At 38.7% G+C, this 24,563-nt stretch overlaps 2 protein-coding genes across 2 annotated transcripts in view; one reads left to right on the forward strand and one right to left on the reverse strand.

Moving 5' to 3' along the window:
* Positions 1-5,103, reverse strand: part of tdrd15 (tudor domain containing 15) — a 16,154-nt gene extending 11,051 nt beyond the window's left edge. Inside the window, exon 1 of the mRNA XM_085247429.1 lies at positions 4,956-5,103. The gene's annotated coding sequence lies outside the window, so the exon portion shown is untranslated. The remainder of the gene's footprint in view (positions 1-4,955) is intronic.
* Positions 5,104-7,295: 2,192 nt separating this feature from the next.
* Positions 7,296-24,083, forward strand: rfx6 (regulatory factor X, 6). The gene is made up of 20 exons (XM_085247430.1): positions 7,296-7,557; positions 10,955-11,111; positions 11,913-12,036; positions 12,336-12,397; positions 12,523-12,600; positions 12,909-12,936; positions 13,236-13,343; positions 13,484-13,561; positions 13,642-13,755; positions 14,316-14,365; positions 15,070-15,229; positions 15,329-15,473; positions 15,624-15,733; positions 16,313-16,430; positions 17,527-17,649; positions 18,039-18,242; positions 19,407-19,716; positions 19,872-20,236; positions 21,653-21,853; positions 23,433-24,083. The coding sequence occupies exons 1-20, from the start codon at positions 7,401-7,403 to the stop codon at positions 23,609-23,611; spliced, it is 2,871 nt and encodes a 956-aa protein (XP_085103556.1). The 5' UTR covers positions 7,296-7,400; the 3' UTR covers positions 23,612-24,083.
* Positions 24,084-24,563: the final 480 nt, after the last annotated feature.

Raw genomic sequence — 24,563 nt, forward strand, 5'->3', positions numbered from 1 at the left:
TGTGAGTATTTATTACACGGCGTGCTGCGGGTTGCCTGTTCTAACGTTTGAGTCTAAGGTTTATTTTTTAGCACCTGGGCCCTATTTCAGGAAGCCAGTTTAGAAAACTCAGAGTGAAAAACGATACACGGGGTTGAGTAACCCCGAACTGTCCAACTCGGAATATTCGGTTTCAGAAAGGCTGATAACAATTAGTTCAATCAACGCGGAGTTGCTTTAACCCCAAGTTAAGAGCGCGCACGAGGATACATAAAGCCCTGATTAGTGGAGCACAGTCACCATGGAGATGGAGGGAAAGAAGGCGCGGTCAATGTATTTTACAGCGCTTGAGGCCGAAATTCTGATGGCAGTATATGCCGATAACATGCAAATTCTGCGGAAAAAAAGTAACACAGCCTCAGCTGCAAAACAAAGGGAGCATGCATGGCAAAACATAGTCAATGCGTGAGTGTTAATTTAAACATTGATCTAGGGATTTCCACCCATTTAACACGTTATTTTATTATATTTTATTTTATTTTTTATTTTATACATTTGATTTTGTGATGTGATGTGAGCGCAGGTGCAACCCAACAGGCCCCAAACGTTCCTGGCAGCAAGTAAAAATGAAATATAAAAATATAGTCCAAACAGGTGAGGTTTGTATTATGAGCCATAGTGCTTGGTCTGTTTGTCCGATGTAAATCAATTGCAGTTAGAGGCTACATTAATTTTCTTTCTGTAAGCACTTATTGAAATTATCTGAGCACATTACAAGTACATATTTGCTTACTCTGTATGCTCAAATGTGACCCGTTATAGCCAACAGAAAAAAAAGCGGAGGCCGGAAAAACAGGTGGGGGTCCTCCACCACCACCACTCACAGAGCCTGGCCACTTGGCTTCCACATTTGTGATAATGTTGGCAGCATCACATATGATCTTCACAGTGCAGAGAACACAAATTGGCATCCATTACTATAATGCAAAATTTGTTAGTTTGAAATGCTACAGGGAACTATGTACCTGTACATTAATGCTGTGGAAAGACTTCCTGTTCACATAGTCTCCTTCATTTACTGAAGGAGCAATGATTGGAATGTGAGTGCCATCTATACAGCCAATCACGCCTGGGAACCGTGGGAATAAATGTAAAATTTAAGTAGTAGTTCAAGTATCACCACATCATGAATTAAGTTTTGTTCATCCTGATACCTGCAATTTTGTAGAATCCCTCTTTGATAAATCTTGTGGGTCTATGACCGGGAAACACCACAAACGAGTACAGGAGACGTTTCAGTGCAAATGTAACATTCCTGGCTGCCCGACAGACGGTAGCCTTGGAAACGTGCTCAGCGTCACCAATATTATACAGAAAGCTCCCGTTTGCAAAAAACCGAAGTGCAATACAAATAATATGTACAGAACTGAGAGCATGTCCGCGATGTGTCACATGAGCAATATTAGGCCTGAGGAGGTTATTCAAATAAATTATAGATTGTGCTGAAAAACGGTAACGTTCACACAGGAAATCATCAGGAAATGATAAAATGTCCGAACGCGCTCTAATCACTCTCTCCCGGCGGAGTGCTGTGCGGAGAATTTGGGCTCTTCAAGGAAGGGGCACGCCATGTCTGACACTTCCTACAGTCAGGTTTCTGACAAAGAGGCGGAGAAGGTCAGGGTTAGTTGAAGTAAACCTGCGAGGGGGCAGGTTAGCTTCACGGAGTGTGTCGTCATAGTGACTCACTCAGAATTAATCTAAACTCGCTTTGTGAAACCGAAAACCCAGAGTTTTCGTTAACTCAGGGTATACTTACTCAGAGTTTGCACTAAACCGGCTTTCTGAAACAGGGCCCAGGCGGCTCTTTTTTACTTCTCATCCGTAAATAATCTGCACTTTCATGTGATTCAGTTTATTTTGAAAAGTCTCAACAGGATCTTGAGCTTTATTGTGAAAGGTTTATGTGGAACATAAACAAGCGGACATGCGAAGGTGTTACCGTCGCTGTTGCTAACGACAACGCATAAAAACAGGAGCTTGTCCGTCTGTAGTGTGGTTATATTAAATATAAAAGAAAGAGAGAACTTTAAGAAATTAATATAGCCACTACAGTGACCATCAAAACGATGAAAAAATATTGCCGTAAACAGTTTATTTTGCGACACCACGAAACAAACGATAGCGTAAAATGAAACGATAGACGTTTTTATATCCTCATCCGATATATATCGTTATATCGAACAGCCCTACTCGAGTCTACGGATGTATCCGTGTGTCTCCGTGGTGCTGATGCTGTGCTGAGCGAACAGCTCCTGAAGCTTTTGAAGTGTCAGAATGTGGAAAGCTAACAACGTCCCTCTTACCAGTAGGTGAAGTTATTTTTAGCCGATTACAAGTTGAATCTGGTAGTTGGGGTTGTTAGCTAAGATACCGTCATTAAGAAGAGCCACAACTTATGTGTCTATGCGAGCTGATTTGCGATGTGCACCGCTGGCGCGGCCATTTATTTTTTGATGCACTTTCTCAGATTAATTCACTGCGTGTCGTGCCCAGGGCTGGACTGGGACAAAAAAACAGCCCGGGCATTTTGACTAGAGACCAGCCCACCAGGTATTAAAGCCATAAAGTCTTTGAATGAAAACAAACGCTGTTGTGACAGTGATGTACAGTCTTGTTGGTATATGTATGATTTCTATACATTTTACATCAGATAAAAACTTTGGTTGTAAGCTTCAGATAATTATTTAATAACAGCCAGACATTTTAAATTAGAAAAAGAAAGTATTTCTTTGTGCCCCCCTCTCCCTGTTAATGCCCTACCTGGCCCTCCTGGCAAAACTTTGCTAGACCCGCCCCTGCACAGTTACCAGCTGTCAGCTACATAAAAAAGGATCCTGGTGTTATTTGTCTCTCAGAAACAGTTCATAACTTCCCTTCAACTCATTCATGTCACCTAAAAGGTAAACCTGTTTCTCCATCACCTGTTCAGCTCTGATGGTTCAGTAAGGACATCTCGTGGTTTCATCTTCATGTTTCCCTCTCACCACATATCTAAACAGACATCATGACCAGCAGCTTTACAGCTGTGGCTCCAGCAAACATCAGCTGATACTAGAAATTAATATTAAATAAATTCTAACAACAGCCGATCAAGCTTAAACGTGCTGCTTTTGTTTAGCGCAACATCTGCTGGTTTCCTCTTTCTGGCGCAAAGTGGGCGATAAACAAACAAGAGAGAAAAGCCGATCAGCTGATCATTGATCAGTTTCATGATTGAAGTAGCAACAGGAGAGGGAGGGGGAGAGGATGAGAGGAGGAGAGGCAGCTGTGCAGCATAACGACAGAATAAACCCAGCTTTGTGTCTTTTTCCATCCTAGACAAACTGCGTCCCTTCTCAGCTCAACACGAAACGCGTAATAATTTCTCTGAATACGAGATGATTCCATCTTTTTACTGGATGCTTGGCAACGCTACTAACTAACCTTATGAATAAAATAAAGTTCACTATCAGTAACATCATAGCACCCACCCAGCTGTATAGAAACTCCGTCATGCTAGCTAGTACACAGTACGAGTTATTGTAACGGACTGTAAAAAGTCAAGACAACGAAAATAAACTCCACCTAAACTTGGTTTATATCTGACCCACATAGACTGCAGGTCATAACTTCTTACCTGAAGTTCAGTTCACCTGACACTCAGACCGGCGGCCGCCTCGAGTCTCTCCTCCTCCTGCCTCCCCTTTCCTCATCCACCTGCTGGCCTCCACCACTTGTTAATTTTACTGAATCTGTGGAAGCTACGCCATAGCCACCACCAAACAACTGAGTTATTTTTACACACCGGCCAGCATCTGGCCAATCCACCACCTCTCATTGTTTATACCGTTACAAAAAATATATATATCATCGGCCACCGAGCAAATGCCCAATGGCCAGTCCAGCTATGGTTGTGCCATCAGTTAACCCTTTGTGTGCCACAGGTTGCCGACCCCTCATTTATAAGTACTTAAAAACACAGGCAGTCAGGGACACTGATCAAAGGATGAGGATGATAACATGGTGAAGATGTGGGTGAGTATTTTAAAAAGAAAATAATTTAAAATTATTAAATCATTTTAAGAGGTAGCTTAGCTGATAAAAAATATATAGTATCTGCAAATTTTTGTTTCCCCAGTCTTAAAATTGTAAAATTGTTCCTGCTTTTTCCCCCTCCCGAGTCATTTGTTCAACAAGAAGGGTCCAAGGGTAAATGATGGCTGTAGAGTGAGATTTTTGGGCTCTTGGCAGGTTTAAATTTCTGTTTTTCCCCACTTTGGCAGATGTTGACTTCCCCACACTAGCTTTCCATCCATTAAAAATATTATTTCTTTTTGTGGGAAAAAAATCTTTTTTTTCTATAGCAAAAAGCTATATAGAAAGAGGCCTCCCTTTAAGGGAGGAAAGACCGCTTGGACTAAGGGAGTCCCTTAATCCAAGCGGTCTTCCCACAACAGTTTCATACTACTACTACTACTAATACTAATACTAATAGTATTAGTAGTAGTAGTAAATAAAAGCCTTTTATGACAATAAATAGTTTATAGCAGAGAAAGAATTTTTTTTTTTATCCAGACACAACCTTTTCATTTTATTTTTTTAATATCACATATACCGCGGCTAGTTTAGATTTTCGCGATGTAGTGCATATAAACCTTTAATAAAAATGCAATTATTGAATACAGAATCTGACAAACTGTTATTTGCCTACACCTGTAGGATGGGTAAGCGTTTCGGTAAACGGAAAGTGAGCAGAGTGTTTCATGAAAAGGAGTTAGCTTCAGTAGAAGTAGCACAGAGCTAACTATGCTAAGCTACCCTCACAGCTGCGTCTAACGCCTTCCTTGTGCTGGCTCTGATCCCTAATGAGCCCTCCGTGACTAAGAGTACTGGTTAGCTGGTAACACCTGTGTGACTGCAGTTCCCTGGCTCACCTTGAAGTCTCTTTTCTACCTTCTGTCCTGCCTCAGATGTGTAAGGACGGTCCAGGCCGAGAGCACGTGGCTGATCTCATTTCCTGCTGCTGCCGTCTGTCTCGTGCTCCAGGTAAAATCTGTAAAAACATGGCGGCCTGAAGTACGAGATACTTATGCAACAGGTACCATCAACTCCCTGCTCATATAAACAATAGAGGGGAAGGGACATATCTCGACGAGTATTTAAAACGCACACATTTGACCGTCCTAATAAATCCAGGAGGAGACTACTTATGTTGTAATGTTTTATTTTGTTTGTTTTGCTCTTCTTCTACTTCTTTTTTTACATCAATAATACAAGAACAACTTTATTTATCCCAAAATGTGGAAGGCCAGCCTATGATTTAAAAAGGCCTAGTTTAAATAAAGTAGACAATCTCAATAAAAGGACTCAGTGAGTTAGAAAAAAAAGAAGGATACAAAGAACAGGACACAACAAATAAAATAAAAGAGTTCCGTAAATAAAAATCTAAACATAATTACAATAAGGAGTAAGGTGGACACATATCATAATAAGTGTTTTAATAAGTGTGTTTTTTGGTTGTTTTTTGAATGCTCTTCTGCATTCTTTGGCTGCAATGAGTGGATATCTGTTACAATTGACAGCAGTCTGATCCATCTCCTCTCACCTCCGACATGTACAAGTCATTTTCTCCCAGCTCACTGAATATTTTCTTTTAATTCATTCTCTGTAAACCGTAGATATGTCTGCTTGAGCAAATTCCAGTAGATCAGCAGTTTCTGATATACTCAGACCAGTCTGTGAGGCACCCACCGTCAACCGTGTCACACTCAAAATCACTGAAATCAACTTTCTTTCTTTCTTTCTTGCATGCCGTACCTAAATGAGTTGAGTTGCTGCAATGTGACTGGCTGATTAGATATTCATCTCAATGAGCAGATAAACAGAAGTAACTAATGATGTTGTCTGTAAGTTTATTTTTACATTATCCAGAGCCACAGTTATTTGGATGACTTCTGCATGCTGAGGATTTCAAGCATTGTGAATGAATAAAGGTATAAAATTCACTAGAAACTATGGAAATAGCTGAGGGTCAATATGTGCTGGTGGAGGACCTCCAAGTTCCATACTTAATGTGTCTGCTCCAGTGCTCAAGCAGTCTAGACCAGTATATACTGTACATAAATATTGTTATCTATGTGGGAACATCAGTGAACAGTGTAACTAAAGATTAAAGTCATCTTAAAAAGTGGGATCAATAAAAAGTAAGAAGAAAATAACTTTTAGACTGAAAGCTTAACAGTTTAAAGGATATCTTCCCTTTTCTAGAGTAACACTTACAAAAGCGAGCAAAACTATAAACTTAATAAATATGACATGTGTTTAATCATGATGGGTTTTTTTTTAACCTTTGTTGTATTATTTTCAGTGTTGTGGTATAAATTAGTGGATTAATTGATTAGGATGAAGCAAGATTATTTGGCAACGATCTAGCAAATGACCAAATATTACATAGTTGCAGCTGTTTTTGTTGTTTGGTTATTTTTATCGGCTTTGATATTTTAAAATATGATTGATTTGTGATTGTATTGTTAGTAGATTGTAATTTACACTTTCCCCCCCACTATATTCTCACAGTTTACTTCTGTAACTGACGCAGAAATAAATAAAGGAATGTAAAAGCAACTAATATACCTATTGTGCCACAACCATTTCAGCATGAAATAAAATGTAAACACAGATGTTACTAATGATGGTCATGTGGTAGTTCTGTTGTATTTAGGTACAGGGCGTTAATTAATGGAAAAACCTGTATTTACCTACAAATGGGTCGTAAAAAAAACTTAAATACACTTCAGCTGATACAGCAACAAAAATAATAATCTGCAGCTCTAGAAGTTTATGCAGATTTTTTTTATTTGAGAATAGAAGCTTTAAATTAACTCTGCTAGTGCCACACAGTTACATTCATTTCAAGATTCAGCTTTCAGACAAATGAAGATCAGATGAATTGAATTGAGTGTGACTTAAACCCACATGTTTTATGTGTATTTAACCCCGTATAAAGGGCCAGCTGACTGTGGGAGGTAAGGTAGATGGATGGACAGATGGATGAGGGTTTTTCTGTTAATCATTAATAAAGTGGATTAGCCCCAGTCTTCTGTAAATATGATGAATGCATCCACGGCTTCATTAGCTCTGCCTTCTCACAGCGCTGCTTTATTACACTGAGGTTGCACAGAGAAAGCCTGGGCGTTTTTCTCCACTTTTTTACCTGAAACTCTGGACATGGTCTCTCTGATCGATCTCATCTCTTTCTGGACTTGTGTGATGGAGGGAATAGCACACAGCGCTTAAGGATTTATTTGGTGTCTGAGGATTTTTTCACACAGCAGACTAACTTCACTTTTTTCTTTTACTTCTTTTCTTTTTCTTACACAATGCCGATGAAACGCAGCAGTGAAAGTTCAACCAGAGATGGCGTGTTTCTTATTCGCTCTTTAACCAGAACATTGTGCAACTCGCCAAAGGAAACATGCTCAGACTTTAACGGGCAGACGCACTTTCATCAGGAGGACGACTGTGGGATTAAATCAGGTAACAGAGCAGCCACGTTCAGTTAATGCTGGAGGTTCAAACTGTTTATCCTTGATTTTATGTAAAATTTCTCAGGTTTTTTTGTTTTCTTTATATGCTTCAATCAGAATCTTTACGCATGTTCCTTTTGACTCATTTTCACTTCAGCTCTGGTAAAACACACTCTCTTGTGTTTGGTTACTTTACAAACTTCTCAGGCCCACACATTATTATATGTGTTCACATGTAATAATGATGATAACAACAAAAGGAAAAGAGGATATAGTAAAACCGAGGGAATGTAATTAAGGAATTAAGCTCAACAACAATCATCTGCAGCAGTCTTTTCCCATTATTTTCATTTTGCACAGACTAGATATGAACTTTTCTTCTGGTTTTACAGAGTTCAACAGAATTTTCTGACTCAGGATGAATATCCTGAGTCAAAAACCAAGTCACCTTTATTTACTTCTGAGATTTCGGGTTTAGCAGATGTGAAAAATCAGGTGAACTCAAGCAGAAAGCCTCAGATATTAAGATAAAACAAAACAGACACATTGAAGTTAAAGTAGAGATCCAATTAAACAGCAGGAAAACAAACCAACAAAAGACAAACAGCAAGAAATGGAAATAATACCCAACATAATGGAGAGATGATAACCAGAAAACAAAAAAGACTTAAATAAAAGCATCTGAAAGGCAACATCACATTATAATGGAGTGAGAAAGTTTATAATAAAAATTAGCTTTAAAAAGTGATTTTTTAATAATTTAGATTTTTATTTTCCCAAACCTTGTCAAGCAGGTTATTTCAGAATATAGAGTTCTTCATGGAAATGAACATGGAAATCTTGACTGTGGGACAGCTGGAAGGGTTTTACCTGAGAATCTGCGGTTTATACAGTATTTGGTTTCTGATATCCACCTTGAGTTCGGACCTATGTGTGCTTTAAATAGTAGAAAATTAAAAGCATATGAACGATGCAATAGTGTCTTCTATAGCCACCACGAACAAGAACTAAAACATTCTGAGGTTGGAGGTGTGAGAGAAGAGGTTGCTGTCAAGCCTTGAGATAGAAGAAAGAAAAGAAAGAAATTAACTGATTTTATTCTAGAGATTATTTTTGGAGGAATCAAACCTGGACAACTGTTTTCATGTGTGTTCAAGGATAAGATGAGTCAAACCAAACCTCTAAAATTTCTGTCAGCAGGCTGGGGCAGGGATAGCTCAGTAGGTAAAGTGGTCGCCCCATGATCGGAAGGTCGGCGGTTTGAATCCACTTAACGGCTACCCTGAGGTACCCCTGAGCAAGGTACCGTCCCTACACACTGCTCCCCGGGCGCCTGCTTAGTGGGCTGCCCACTGCTTCACTGAGTGAATGGGTCAAATGCAGAGAAAAACAAGTAATTTCCCCATGGGGATCAATAAAGTATCCATTATTATTATTATTATATTCATTCACAAAGGGCCAAGGGAACTAACAGGCTTGGTGGGGTTGAAAACACTTAGGATTTTTGGGTAACCTAGGCTCTGTGTTGTCTTTGCATCAATGAAAAGAGAGGTTGTGATGCATAATTTGGTCGAATGAAATAATATAAATAGAGAATAAAACAGGACCTACAATTGAACCTTGCGGTACACCACAAGCTATGTGAAATTCAATTACAGACATTGTTTAACCAAAAAACTGTGTGATGTAAAATCCCTCTAAGAAAAGTGAATGAATCCTCTGTGCCTCCAAAAATAGTGCTTAAAACATACAGAACTATTTAGTGTGAGGATTAAAATGTATTTTTATTATGCTTTATTACTTAAATTTTTTTAACCAGTACTAGTCGTTTCACTTACTATATAGTGAACCATTGTTTTTCACTTTTCTTTAACCTCTACCTGCTTTCTATCATAAAACTCTGCTATCCAGTTTGGAGATGTTGTTGTATGAACTCCTAAAGCATCGTTCTAAACATAAACAGTGTCATCGTATCTAACATAACCTGCACTGTGTTGTTTTGACTGAGTACTCATACAATTCTTTTGGCTTTTTAAACAGTTTGCCTTGTTATGATTAGCTACAGTGATCATCTTCTTTCATTCTTTCTGTTTTCCGTCTTTACAGTTACAGTCTGGCATTAAAACTATTCAGGTTTGTTTCTTTTCTTCCTCTGGAGTGTCCTTTGTTCTTGCTTGTTGGGAAAAACATTCTTTAGAGAAAAAATCCTTCAAAAAGCAATTAAAACGTCCCCACTGAGCACAATAACAAGTCAAGATGCAGTTACAGTAAATGTCTTTGAAAGGCTGCTATGCTGCGCTTCAGAAAGTTAGTTTATTATTGGATTTGCTTTAAATTTCCTCATGTAATTTACAGTTTACTGTGTACACATCAGCGAACACATCATCTGAGAAATGATGACAGAAAATCACCTTCTTAAGGCTGGAAATAAGAAAACTGTCCTCATTCCCATCAAGAACCAGTGTGGATTAAAAAAAAAAGAGATTTTACAAGGAAAGCCTTGAAGCAAGGATAAGATGAAATGCTGGAACTGAAATAAATCATAGAATTGCATGAAAGATATTTCATTAGTGAAGAAAAGTAATAACTATGTTCAGACAACACCTCAGATATACAGGAAATCAACTGATTCAAGGTCCTGACAGTTAATAGTCACAGGATATTTTTACAGTGTTTTCATCCTTTAAGCTCGCTGTTAGGATGGACGAGGAGGTGGTGTTGGGCTCATTATAACCCATATGGAAAAGATATATATATAAATCTTATAAAGTTTGTATCTGTCTTGTGTGTATGAAAAGCATACAAGAGTGAAAACAGATATAAGATCCCTTGAAAAATTATATAATGAAACTTGTTTTGGATACTTACTAAAACAATATATGAAAGTAATGAGAAAGTGTCCACTTTAATAAGTAAATCATATAAATTTTTACTATTTCTTTTCCATATGGGAAATTTTAACTTAAACTTAATTTTCTGCAGACTGAGATTAAATCTAACACAACTCTTTTTTTTTTTTTACCTTTTATTTATTTATTGTTTTGTTTGGGGCATATTCAGATTTGTTAAACATTATAGCAGAGGACCAGACGATTTGCTGACCCATCTTCAGAATTGTTCTGCAACAGTACCTACAGTAATAACGAATAAAATGAAGCTCTTACAAAGGGGAACAGAGTCGATGTGTTATTAAAAGACTAAATGCAAGACTAACTCAGTCCTTCTTATCAAACAGCTAAAACCTTAAAGTAAAAAAGATTCTGTAAATTTGTAATTAATCAAAATTAAAACCACTTTTTTATGTTCAGATATCTTATGTACTATGACTATAGTATACAGTATATGTAAATTATGGCATACATTTTTCACATTATGCCACTCTGCCCTGTATTTGTTTGTATCAGAAGCGGAGGAAAGTAATGAGACGCCGTCGTCTGAGGAAGATCAAGACCTGGTGGACTTGAACTCAGACCTGAGCATCAAACAGAGTATTCCTTCCTCCAGGAAGACCATCAGTCAGATCATCAAGGACAAGAAAAAACAGACCCAGCTCACACTGCAGTGGTAAGAGTATTAGTGACACACAGTATGAACACTAACTACCTGCTAGTGTTGGTTGTGGCCGTGTTTATCCCTCTATCTATCCCTCTCAGGGGTACCTCAGGGTAGCCGTTCAGTGGATTCAAACCACCGACCTTCTGATCATGGGGCGACCACTTTTACCTACTGAGCTATCTCTGTGGGTCTGAGCAGTAGAATATAAGATGCATAATAACAAACAGCACTTATTTGGATGATAAAAATATCTCCTTTATATGGAGTAAACAGCGCAGGGCCTAAAGCTGATCCCTGTGCTTTATAAAAATAACATTATAAAACATGATACTTGATATAAACATAATCTTACATATTCCCAGTTTCTCACATGTACACAATTCTTGTTTGATTCAAATAATTTTCCTTTGGGGTGATTTTTTTTTCCAAAACCAAAAAGTAAGAAAAAGGTTCAGTAAGACATCAGAAGAAATTAACAAGTCAGAAAATAAATTCCTCATGAAAAGATTTACTATTATTTGCAATGCACTAAAACAGCCATCAGGAGTGGTATTAGTACTCTTACTTTTTCCATTCTACATGCGTCATATTAAATTCTTCCTGCTCTTTTGACTTTTTTTTCATGCACTATTTTCTTATAGGTCCCAATAAAGCTGTACTTTTTGTTCAGTGTATCTGGATCTAACATTTTAGATTACTGTTTTTTTCCTCTTTGTTATTGAGCCAGAGGTTTATTTGAATATGCTGCAATCAGTGAACGTTTCAAGCGTTGTTCTGATAACTCTATGAGAGAGATTTTGTGTGTGACAGGCTGGAGGAGAATTACATAGTGTGTGAAGGAGTGTGTCTGCCTCGATGCATCCTCTATGCCCACTATCTGGACTTCTGCAGGAAAGAGAAGCTGGAGCCGGCCTGTGCTGCTACATTTGGAAAGGTGTGAGGTGTATTCTCATTTATTCTCTTCATGTGTTTTATGCACTGTTTAGTTAAAGATACAATAAGATTTTATGTGTCTTTAAAAAAACTTAGAAGTCCCAGTTTTTACTTACTAAACCTTAAAGGCACCTTATTACAAACTTTACACATCCGGTTTATACACATTACATGTATTTTAAAGTCACTGTAGACTGTTGATTGATTTAATGAATTACAACATTAAAATCTGACATAAAAACAGTAGTTTTGTGAAAATGAACTTGTGATTGATCTTACCAAAAGATTTCACCTTCTCAGACAATCCGACAGAAGTTTCCTCTCCTGACAACAAGAAGACTCGGCACCAGAGGACACTCCAAGTAATGCAACATTCACCTTCTAATGCGACACACAATGAATAAATAATACAACACAACATAACAGCATTTCCTTCAATAAAGGTTTGGTTAGTGTTTGACATTATTACCTATTTTATTTTTTAAAGATATCATTACTATGGAATCGGCATCAAAGAGAGCAGCGCTTACTATCACTCTGTTTATTCTGGAAAAGGTTTGACCAGGTACCTTTAAAAGCTTCTCACCAATTTCTTTATTCCAACAATCACGTACTGTTTTCTTTACATCTACAGAAGCTTTCATTTCCTTACATTACCTGATTTTTCCACCAGTTTACTGTGTCCATTATTATTCTATTAGGAGATTCTGAATAATGTATAAATAAGATCATCTCTGAATGTCAAATAATACCGTTGTTATGTTTGCATTTATTGTTTTGTTCGTATTTTATTTGATCAAATTCACACTTTTCTGAATTTTGAAAAAACTTCCATCTGAATGTAAAATCCAAATACTTCTGCTTTGATGACAGGTTTTCAGGGAGCAAGCTCAAAAATGAGGTAATATTCACTTTTAATTTCAATTATTGAAAATCCATTCCAACATATTACACAGGAATTTAGAGGAATTTGTCATTTTTATTATGACAAACTAAACAGAAATAAATCAGAAATATAAGTTTTATTAATTTAGGCTTCATTAAACGTCTTAAGCTCTGTGACAGAACTGCTGTGAGTTCACTGAACTCATTGAAGTAGTTTTATAAAGCAACATCACTGACATATTAGTAAATTCATAGTTTCAAATCACAATAAAAACTTTTCAGTAAATGTAATATCTTCTGTAATGTATTTTGCAGGGTGGCTTCACCAGGAAATACTCTTTGAGCTCTAAAACTGGAACGCTGCTCCCAGACTTCCCCAGCGCCCAGCATCTTCTCCTGCAAGGAAACATTTCCAGAGAAAAGGTTTGCTGATGAATCGCTTTCTATAAAATGGTATAGCACACGTAATTATGTAATTACCCCCAACAATATAGAGTATTCCAGTTAAAGTAGTTGATTTGGTTACTGTTTCAAGTCTGGTAACTTAATTTTTTATTCTTCAGGTGGACACTCTGATTATGATGTATAAAACACACTGCCAGTGCATCCTGGATAATGCCATAAATGTCAATTTTGAGGAGGTTTGTTTAAATGACTTCAAATATATAAATTTAAACATGACTTCAAGCTGAGTAAGCTCTTCGAATAATCTTTCTTTCAGATCCAGAATTTTCTGCTCCATTTCTGGCAGGGAATGCCGGACCATCTGTTGCCGCTGCTGGAAAACCCCGTTATAGTCGACATCTTCTGTGTCTGTGACTCCATTCTCTATAAGGTTGTAATAAAAACTCTCTTTTTTATTTTGACAGTTTATTATTTGTGAAAGCCGGAACGTTTCTCAAGCATTTCAAAAGTATTGATTTTGCTTATTTACTATAACATAGTTCTTTTTTCTTGGACTCTATTAGAGTAGCTTAGTATGAGTTAAAATCATACTGTTTGAACATTTTTTACTAAACTTTAATGCAGCCCCCCAGTTCCTTGTGTCTAAAACAAGCTGGTTTAGTTCTTTTGTCTTGATTTTGGATCTTGATGCAAACCTAATTACTAGAACTTTGGCCATGTTTAACACGAGAGCCCTTTGCTGTAGCAATATTTATATGTCTGCACATATGAACACCGTAATATGTCCACTTTAAGCTTATTGTGTCTGCTCCAGTATAAGATGTAGAAATTGACCTGCGCAAATTTTAAAATTCAATATCAGTTTGGTAAATTAATAACAATGACGTGGAAAAAAAAGTCTCATTAACATCCCTGAGCAAGAAGGAGTCTTCTATAAACATTGAAATCGTCTCCTCTTGTTCTCATGTAATTTGTCTTTTGTTCTCTCAGGTTTTAACAGATGTTCTGATTCCTGCCACAATGCAGGAAATGCCTGAAAGGTTTGTAACTTCCGCTGTGCTTATAATGTTCATCTGATGTACTTTTGAAAAACAAGCAAACAAACAAGGACTTGTAATATTTTTATAAAATGCAAAATAATGTAAAATGATGCAAAAATAATTCAAAATGGATTCATTGGTCATCCACGGTCACCACTTCATGAAAATTGCATCATATATAAGTATGGACATGTGCATGTATATGTGTAAATATATGTATATTTAGTGGGTATGGATGTATGTGTATTTGTACGTGTGTGCATGTACATGTCTATACTTATAGATATCTATTGCTTACATGGTAATACTAGAAGTATAATAGTTGAAATTTATTACTTGCATACTTCCACAAACCTTATATACACATATACTGTGTATGCGTGTACATAGAACCTCAGCTACTGTTGTATATATTGTATTGTATAATATCTTATTTATTTTGTATTTCTTGACTTTATATTCTTGGTTTACTCTTTGTATTCTTCTTCTAGCTGTACCTGAGCTGTGGTAAAGCACAAATTTCCCCTGTGTGGGATCAGTGAAGTCTTATCTTATCTTAAACTTTCCTCAAGACAGCCTGGATCCTAAAAATATCCTTTTTTAAACTGTAGAGACACGGGATGTAGCTGTTACATTTTAAAATAGTCCGACAGAGATTTTTAAAAATCAGCAAATCTACACATTGAGGATGTTTCTGTTTCCAGTCTGTTGGCAGATATCCGCAACTTTGCCAAACACTGGGAGCACTGGCTGGCCTCCTCACTGGAAAACCTCCCCGAATGTCTCGCAGCCAAGAAGCTTCCCATAGCACGCCGCTTTGTTTCATCCCTGAAGAGACAGACCTCATTCCTACACCTGGCACAGGTATAACATTATACAACCAAAGACAGTGTACACCAGCATCTTAAAACAAGCATGCTAAAAACTTCTGGAGGTTTTTATTTTCTCTTTCTGTTAATCCAGATAGCACGCCCGGCGCTTTTCGACCAGGCTGTAGTGACCAGTATGGTGCTGGATATCGACAATGTGGATCTTAGCAGCATTAGCTCGCAGCCTCTTCTCAGCGTAACCGCTAATGGAGATCAGGACCCGGATATCTACTCTGAGTGTAAGATTCAAGCACAGCATCAGCCTCATATTTAAAATGATTTGTACTTTTGTACAGTTTCTGTTGTTCCAGTGAAAAATGAGAACCTTCTGTTAGGAATAACTTTTCTCTTCCTGTTCTCTCCTTTCTTTATTTCCTTTGTTTGCCTAGATGACTCTATTACAGTCTTTCAGGAGCTGAAGGAGCTGCTGAGAAAAAACGCCACAGTGGAGTCCTTCATCGAGTGGCTGGACTCTGTGGTGGAGCATAAAGTCATCAAGGTAAAAGCTGTTCACCTGAGTGTCCCTGTATTTGTGTGGATACCAAAGACTGCATTTCAAAGAAGAATATAGCCATCGTGACATCACTCTTTGGTTATTGAGGTCAAGTTGTGAAGCCTTGAGCATTTTTACATTGCCATTTTTGTGATTTGAAAACAGTCATGACAGGCGAGCAGTAGTTGCTACTGTACTGTCATTAGGCCCAAGGTAAACGGAAGAGTTTGCAGGAGTTTAAAAAGGAGTTTTATCCTCCTCCTGGACATGAATAGACATCAGAATTTTAAAAAATGAACATTACGATTTGTTTGTTAAGACTCCAAACCAACTGTTTACATCATGAATTCCCCTAGATAGTCTTTACTGCAGTCTTAGATAATGATACCAGAAGGCCATTTTCCCATAAACTTTTTGAAACCACAGGATGCGCTCCCTGCTGGCACCAAGACCACCAGGGAAGTGTTCAAGGCACTTCCTAATTAACTTGTCAAACCAGGACGCCATGTCCATCTTTTATATACTGCCTTGTGGTCCTGCCATGAAACCAGAGGATTTTTTTTTCTCTCTTTATGTTTCGATCAGCCTGGTAAACAGAGCGGCCGGTCAGTGAAGAAGCGCGCTCAGGATTTCCTCCTCAGGTGGAGTTTCTTTGGTGCCAGAGTGATGCACACGCTCACACTCAACAATGCTTCTAGCTTTGGTAAGAACATCCGAGAAGTTCGCTCACACCTTATAGTTAAATTAAAATGACAGTGAGTGTAAATTTCACAGCAAGGGGATGAGGAAGCTTTACAGATGCTCTCCTCTGCAGACACACACCAGGGTGTACAAAAAAAAGACCCAAAGTCTGAGCTTTTAACCACCAGGGTTATTTGTACATATGCTGATCTCTTTATTATAAGCTTTTTGCCATGTTTAATATGAGTAGCCACCTTTTTTTATTAGTATATACAGGACTGTGCAAAGGTTTTGAGACATTTCTTTATTTCTTTATGTTTTGCTTGGAAAAATGTTCAGGTAAGAGGAATGGGCTGAAAATGAGTGAAAAAGCAGCCAATGTCCAAAGAAAAACTTTGAGGCATCTTCAGAAAGTCTGGAGAACTGTTGCTCAAGCTTAACTGCTACTTAAAAATTCCCCTAGAAAACCGTCTACGTCCTTGGAAGCAAAATATAAAGGAATGAGAAATGACTCAAGAGTTTTGCACAGTTGTATTTATGCGAGGAAATAAGGAAAAGCTTTAATAGGTCCTGTTAAATGTCCTTTGTTGTTTGCATATCGCTCATGATATTTGTAATATTTGTAATATTTGTGCTGCTCAGATATGAATTTGCCACTGCTTTCTTGTCCATTAGTGAATCTACACACACACACACACACACACACACACACACACACACACACACACACACACACACACACGCACACACACACAGGTCTACTACAAGCTAGCTCTGAGCAGATTGCTACAATAGCACCATAAATTGTAATGGCCAGACTTGCCTTGATTACACACAGTCTTATCTGTAGGTTGTGTGCTCTCTGTTTAAACACTGTGCAGGGGTGTGTGTGTGCGCGCGTGTGTGTGAATAAACACTGACCATTTGGTAGTTCGTTCTCCCTCTCTGTTTTAAAGTCCAGCTGAATCTGTGACTCTGCAGGTCAAACAGAGAGCAGATTGATTTTAAAGATCACACAGCAGATAGAGAAAAAGCATGACGCAGGCACTCAGCTGAAGTCGCAGAGCTTTTGGACTGTGGTATATTTGTAGATACATAAAGTGTTTGTGTTGCAACAGGTTCCTTCCATCTGATCAGGATGCTGTTGGACGAGTACATCCTGTTGGCTCTGGAGACTCAGTTCAACAACGACAAAGAGCAGGACCTTCAGAACCTGCTGGACAAATACATGAAAAATGCAGGTATCAAGCATCATTTCAGCTGCTCAGAGATCCATAATTAACTCAAATTGACTGCAGGTCCACTACTGTTTAAAGAGCGTAATTATTATGGATGTAGTAAATAGATGAATCGAAACCTGGATGTAGATAAAAAACAAACAAACCTGGGGTTACCAGCTTTTTATGCAGGACGCCCTACAGTGCAGCAAAAATAGAATTAATATATGTTTTAGTACATTAATAATGAATTTACATGTATTAATGTGTGATAAAATAAAATTAGAGAGTAACAAGGAAGTTTCTAACCTCAGATATCTTATGTTTTAGTTTCATGACCCATGTGCGGTGTAATACATTTAAACACCCAGATTATTATCAGAGGTTCCTCATGTTATTCACATCACTTTCAGATGCCAGTAAAGCGGCGTTCATGGCCTCGCCCAGTTCCTGCTTCCTGGCAAATCGCAGCAAGGCCACTGCTGCCACGGACCAGCCGGTAAAGAACGAGTCTCTGGGAGAACACGCCTACATGTCTCTGTCCACCAATCAGCAAAGCCTGGAGGGAAAAACTGTCATCTATCAGGGGACTGAAACCTCTGGCTTCACAGTTTCTGGTAAAAGAAAAGACATTTCGGATTTTCTGTCACATTAAAAAAACGTTTTCTACTATCATATAAAATATGTTTTAATCTGTGGTCTTTTGGGTTAATCAAAAAACAATAATCAGCGATACAATACGAACTGTAATCAAAAGGTTTGACAGCTTCATGTCTAAAAAACAGGAATCATACGTAATTTAAATTTGGCTGCTCTTCCCTTCAGGGACATCTGCTATCATTAGGTCTTCTGTAAATCCTCAAATGAGCAGAAGTTTAGGCTTTTTGGGTACATTTCGATGGATAAATAATGAAAGTGCTAAAGTAAACTAGAACGGTTGTACTTAATTACGGACAATTACAAATACAAAATTATTTATATAGTGAAAATAAAGCAGATGTCATATCAGGTGTCCCCCAAAATTATCAGCCCACTGATGTACTAGTGCAGCGGTCCCCAACCTTTTTTGCGCCACGGACCGGTTTGTGCCAGACAATATTTTCACGGACCGGCCTTTAAGGTGTCGCGGATAAATACAACAAAATAAAACTAGTACCGGTAACGAAAAAAAAAAAGATTTATTCATAACACACGTGAAAAAAACGATAACAAAATAACGCTGAAAACCAATAAAAACCCTGAAAACCATACATTTCACATCCGAGTCTCACTCTCGTGGCCCGGTACCAAATAACTCACGGACCGGTACCGGGGTTTGGGGACCGCTGTACTAGTGTGTCCTGCACTGCTGCTCAGTTGAATAAAACAATGTTTTAACAGGTCCGTGTAAACAAGCTCACCTCTAACTTGAGGTATGTTTAGGGAAGCATGCACTCATCGTAAAAATGCTGAAAAGTCTTGATGGTGATGCTGAACAAAAGTGCAATCTATCATAAGTTTAGCTTTTTTCTGAGTAGCACTCTTCTCCACCAGATGAGCTAATGCAACATCCAGCCCTCAGACACACGGGGTTATGATAGATAACCAAGGTTCAGGGTTGTTGTCACTTTAATGTGTTAGAAGCTTGTGATGTTATTGTAAAGGTTACATAACAAAGCCTCTCGGTCTTAACTCTGAGTTCTTTGTTTCATTACCAAAAGCTTTTAAAACTCCTGTAAACCATGTCTGATGTTGGTTTCTTTAGGCCTCTAAGTGTTGTATCCCTCTTCATCCACAATCAGGTCCTCAGATGGACTTCTCTCAGGTCAGCGGCCCCCTCATGACCCCCCCAATCTCTCCAGCGGGATTAGTTCACAGAGGTTCTGTCATCAATCAGGGGCCCATGGCAGGAAGGCCCCTGATGTCCTCTTCTTCTTCCACCACCTGCTCCTCCTCTTCTTCCTCCTGCCTTTCATCTCTCAGTGCTATGACCCAGCCCAGCCCCTGCTCTTCATACACGGAGACCCTGTACCATTGTTTACCTCAAACCACCTCCGGTTATTTTCCTCCAGCCAGCGCCTCCTCAACCCCAAACTACCAAGCTGCTCTCAGGTAGGTTCTTTCATTTTATTTGGTATTTTGCGTTTTATTTATTTACCTGCATTGGAACAAATCTGATAATTACCATTGAGTCATTAGCTACAACAAACTTTTATTGACAGTTCTGTTTAAACTTTCTGCCAAAATAATTTTAATTTGTGTTCCAGGCCTCAGAATCAGTGTCTGGCTTCGGTTCAGTCTCAAGCTTCATCTCTTGCCTGTCACCTGTCTCGGTACCCCTCTTTTAACGACCAGCACCTGAATAAAAACGTGTTCTACAATCATCAACCTGCTCCTGTCCATCACTCATCCGGCAGCACTAACTGCTCCCTGGCACCCTATGCTTCTGCAGTCCGGCCCTCATCTGCCTACACTTCAGGTTCAGATCCAGCTCACAGTGAACAGGGACTTGACCCTCAGGTTGCAGCCCAGATTCTGGATTCAGCTGAGGGGTTTGGCTTTGTGGAGACTGGACTGAACCTTCCTGGTGGTGGATGTCAGGCACAGACGTATTCTGTCACAGGACCAAGCGGTAAGGATTCCCAAACTGTGGCCTCGTCTAAATGCCTTTAAACACCGGTTGCATAAAATCCCTGCAAATGTTTTATATGTAAGTTTTTTTTAGGGCAGATTTTCTGCAAAATGCAGCACGGGCATGCTTTTATATTCAGCCCTATGATGCTCATTTAAGTTCTATACAGTGCTGGCATGATACCAGTGTTGAAAATAGCAATTTTGCAGATCGCTGATGCTGGTACCTGACTTAAGGTCCTCATAAACTGCAATGCCTTGAATATAATGTCTGAGCATCTTAAGCGTCTGAGGTCAAAGTCATCATTGGTGACTACTATGATCCTAATCCTATCTCTAACAATACAGGCTTAGAATGTGTGTGTATTTTGGCAATTAGTGTTCAAAGAAAATAATCATACTAACTGACATCAAAAGCTATTTTTTCCTGAAAAAATTTGCTCTTCTCCAAAGTACAGGGGAACCACCTATGATGACAGATGCTTGTTTTATGCTTGAGTGCGAACCACCGACTGCCTGTCTACCTGCAGAGTGTTTGTAGATGAAGGCAGTGCGCAAAGTGTGTGGTACAAGCAGTCTGTGGGCTACTCTTGATTGTGCTGCTCTTGGTCCTTCACCTAGCTGTGGAGAAGAGCCACATTATAACATACAAAGAGCTGAGGTGAAACTGAGTGTCAAAAACAGTGAAAAATGTCCACTGCTGTATTTAAAAAAAATCTTTGATGTTTTTTGGCTCCTCTCCCACCTCTGGTGAACTGTCCTATGCCAGCCCACTTGTCAACCAAGCAGCATTTGATGGATGCATACATCATCCCTGTCCAGCTATTTGCAGATGAGATTTTAAAGGGCTGCACATTTGTGGTGGGTGAAAGCCCCTCTCTGTTTGCTGTCCACATAGAAAAGCATATGCAGATGGACACATTTGCAGGACTTTTATGCCTCAGAGAGTTTAATAAAAAATCTGTGATTGATTTGATCTTCAGAAACCAGATATGAAAGAATCCAGTATAAAATTTCTATTTATGGATATCGGTCTCTGACTGATAAAGACTAAGCATACTTGTTATAAATTCAGTCTGCACAGAGTGAAAGGGTTTAGATATTTTGTGAATCAACTGTAAATTTGATTTCTTCCACTCAGATCTTTCTGGCTTCATGAGCATCCCTGATGCCAAAGTTTGGAACCAGTGTTTTATGTACAATGATTTTAATGTGTTTAAATGAACTGTAATAACTGTTGTGCACAATAACACCAGATGTCTCAATGTGGGGGATGATGGTGACTACAATTGTAGTGGATCTTTTTAAATGCACCATCAAGGGAAGCACACCCAATTTTCTGCACAGTAAAAAAGTTAAAAAAAAAAGGTTCTTACCAAACTGTACATCATTGGAAAACACTTTTCTCTTTCAGCAGGTTATTATGGGAACAGCAGTTACCTGGAGAGCCAGCGCATGACATCACTGGTTGACCAGCATGTGTCTGTCATCAGCAGCGTTAGCAGTTTGCGTCCTTTCCCTTCGACGTACTCCGAAGTCCACGATCCACTCAACATCTTGGACGAGCCAGGAAGGAAACCGGCAGGAGCCTTTTACAGTGAGGCAGAAAACGGAGCAGGTGAGCACAGAGGAGTAATGGGAGCAGTTTTGCAGGATGGGGAGTAGGCTCATAGGGATACACCATTGGAGACATCTGAGGGTTTTCTTTTGTTACTGTGAGCTGCTAGAGGAGCTACAAAAAAAAAAAAACCCATATAAAACATATAACAAGGTTAGTGTATGTTCAAATCATCTCTGTGAACCACAAGCTCAGACGTCAGCCTGCTCTAAATGCTCTGTTTCAGACGGGGTTTTTTCTACCACTGGAACATCATGATTTTAGTGACGGTGAATTTAGTATTTATTTATTTATTGTCATTGTCAAGAACAATGAAATTGCGTTTGGGGCTTCCATACAACCCAAAAAAAGAGAAGAAAATAATAAATACCCCTTAAAACCCAAGTGTACATATTTAACCCAGTGTGACTCCAATGCAATAAGACAATCCTTAGCAATAATGTTCGTAGAAATTCAGACAAAGACCTGAGAAACATGACCTTTATATGGTCACCTCAGGCTCACAACAGCCACCCACCTGCTGTTCAAAGCCTCTGCTGGGAAGAAGCTGAAGCAGCTCAGACAGAGGATAAACCGAAGGAATACACTAAGACCCAGGATAAACTAAATAAGGATTATTTTTAACTGTCTAAAATAATATCAAGCTAAAAATGTGCAGAGGTCCACTTTAACTTGAAACGACTTGGGAGGATTAACGTAACTCATAATTCGCTAGATAAACACAAATAAAGTGCACAGAAAAGTAAAATATACATGTCATGCACAGTTCAGCTGCACCGTTGTACTTCATGAATATAAGTCCACTTCCACTTCCACGTCAGGGTGGGTTTGTTGGAAGATGTGCACAGCAGTGTTTGACAGCAGTTTAGCATAAACATAAAACTCTGTTAGACTGGTATAGCAGTGATTCTCTATGGATTCTCCCCATTCACCATCTCATAGATTTGGAAGCTTGGTTAAACGTCACTGGCTGAAACAATGTTAGTGTATCACCAAGGAAACTGTGCTATTTGTTAGCAACATGATAGCTTAGTAGTGGTTAGGTGTGTTAACTCACAACAAGAGGACACTAGTTAGAGTTCTGCTGTGTGGAGTTTATAGCTCCAGTTTCTCCTGACACTGAAAAATAAGCTAAGTTAATGCTGTGCATGATTGGATAAAGAAAGCTTTGGTTTGTTTTTTCACTCCTGATCTCCATACGTGACAAAGTTGTTAATGTGACTCGTCTTAGTGTTGCCATAAATTGGCTACATCATGGCACCAACAGACAAAGACAAACCGTGAGATGCCAGCAGCTTTAACAAAACAGCAGTAATTGACTTTCTGTTAATGAGAGCAGGCTGGATTCTTCTCATGACCCCACTGGTGGTCGTAAAGGTACTGCAAGGGATTTAAATCATGTGTTCTTTTTGATCCAGAGGAAACCATTTAAATGGCCATCAGACATTGAAAGAAAATCTCTGAAGCGCAAAAGAAATTTTCATACGAGCAAAAACAATCCATGAAGACACAAAGAAAGAAGGATTCATCTTCATATCCTGTGTAAGAAACTGAAACACGTCTGCTGTCTTTTCCTCAGATCACTCCCTCTCCTCGTCGGGATCTGCCCCCTGCATGTTTGGACTTCCCTCTCAGTTCACCTCGCAGGAATCTTTGCTTTCTCAGCAGCGTGTGACGGCATCCTCTGAGGTCCAGGACCTGGTGTCTTCGCTGCCCCCCATCAACACTGTGTTCATGGGGACAGGAGGAGTGCAATGATGGATCCATCATCCATGGAGCGACGTATGTGCCAGTACTGCTGTGTAGGATGGTTTGGTTTATAAAAAAGCAACAAGCTCAGTGGGCTGACAAAGGGTAACGACATGTAAGATTCTACTAAATTCACTACAGCAAACACCCAAGCTGCAAGGTACAGTATGAATCTTCACTCAGCCACCAGGACACTCCAGCTTGCAGTGCTGATGAAAAACAGTTGACCTCTGATAACAGTTTTATCAGGAAGCCAGCCTTTGATACCTATGCTAACATAAAGATATTTATATTTAACAAGAATCTTATTTAAATATATTTAAATACACGCAGACTGTGCTATCCACCTCGAAACAGTTGTTTCTTCTTCATCCACAACTGTGTTTTTTATTTGGTAATTTTTCCAGATTGGAAATAACAGCAAACACTGCTTTTGTTCCTTCAGTGTTTTTTCTGTGTGCAAGAAGTTGTAAATAAAGCTTTGGAAAATGGAACAGTTTACTTTCCACTGACTACACAGCAAGTGAAAAACACCTGGTCTGCCCTGACTTATTATTCATCAGTCTAGACTTAAAAATGTGAAACATTTCTGCTGTTATCACTGTTTTTTTTTTTTTTTTTTTTTTTTTTAACAATACTCCTACCAGTCATTTAGAGCTAAAGGCTGTTGCCTTGGTAATGGAATTTTTTATGCACCAAGTTTTCTCATTGCCTTATTGTTCTTTTAAACTTTAAACAAATCAAAATTTTACATTTTGAAGAAGAATTAAAATCATACTATGAGAGCAAGGTTTGGAAAGGTCAGATTCTTCTAATTATGACTGTAAGCCTCATTTCAAATAATAGAAATAATAACAGCTCTTAAGGTGAAAGGTCTATCTCATGGAACATAAATATTAATATTTATTTATTTTGTCTGACGCCTAAATAAACTTTAAACATAGTCTGAGCTTATATCTGA

Source organism: Mchenga conophoros, linkage group LG15 (genome assembly GCF_057382185.1).
Source record: "Mchenga conophoros isolate Kocher_MC1m ecotype Shallow Benthic linkage group LG15, M_conophoros_male_GT1.1, whole genome shotgun sequence".
In the NCBI taxonomy this organism is placed as follows: Eukaryota; Metazoa; Chordata; class Actinopteri; order Cichliformes; family Cichlidae; genus Mchenga; species Mchenga conophoros.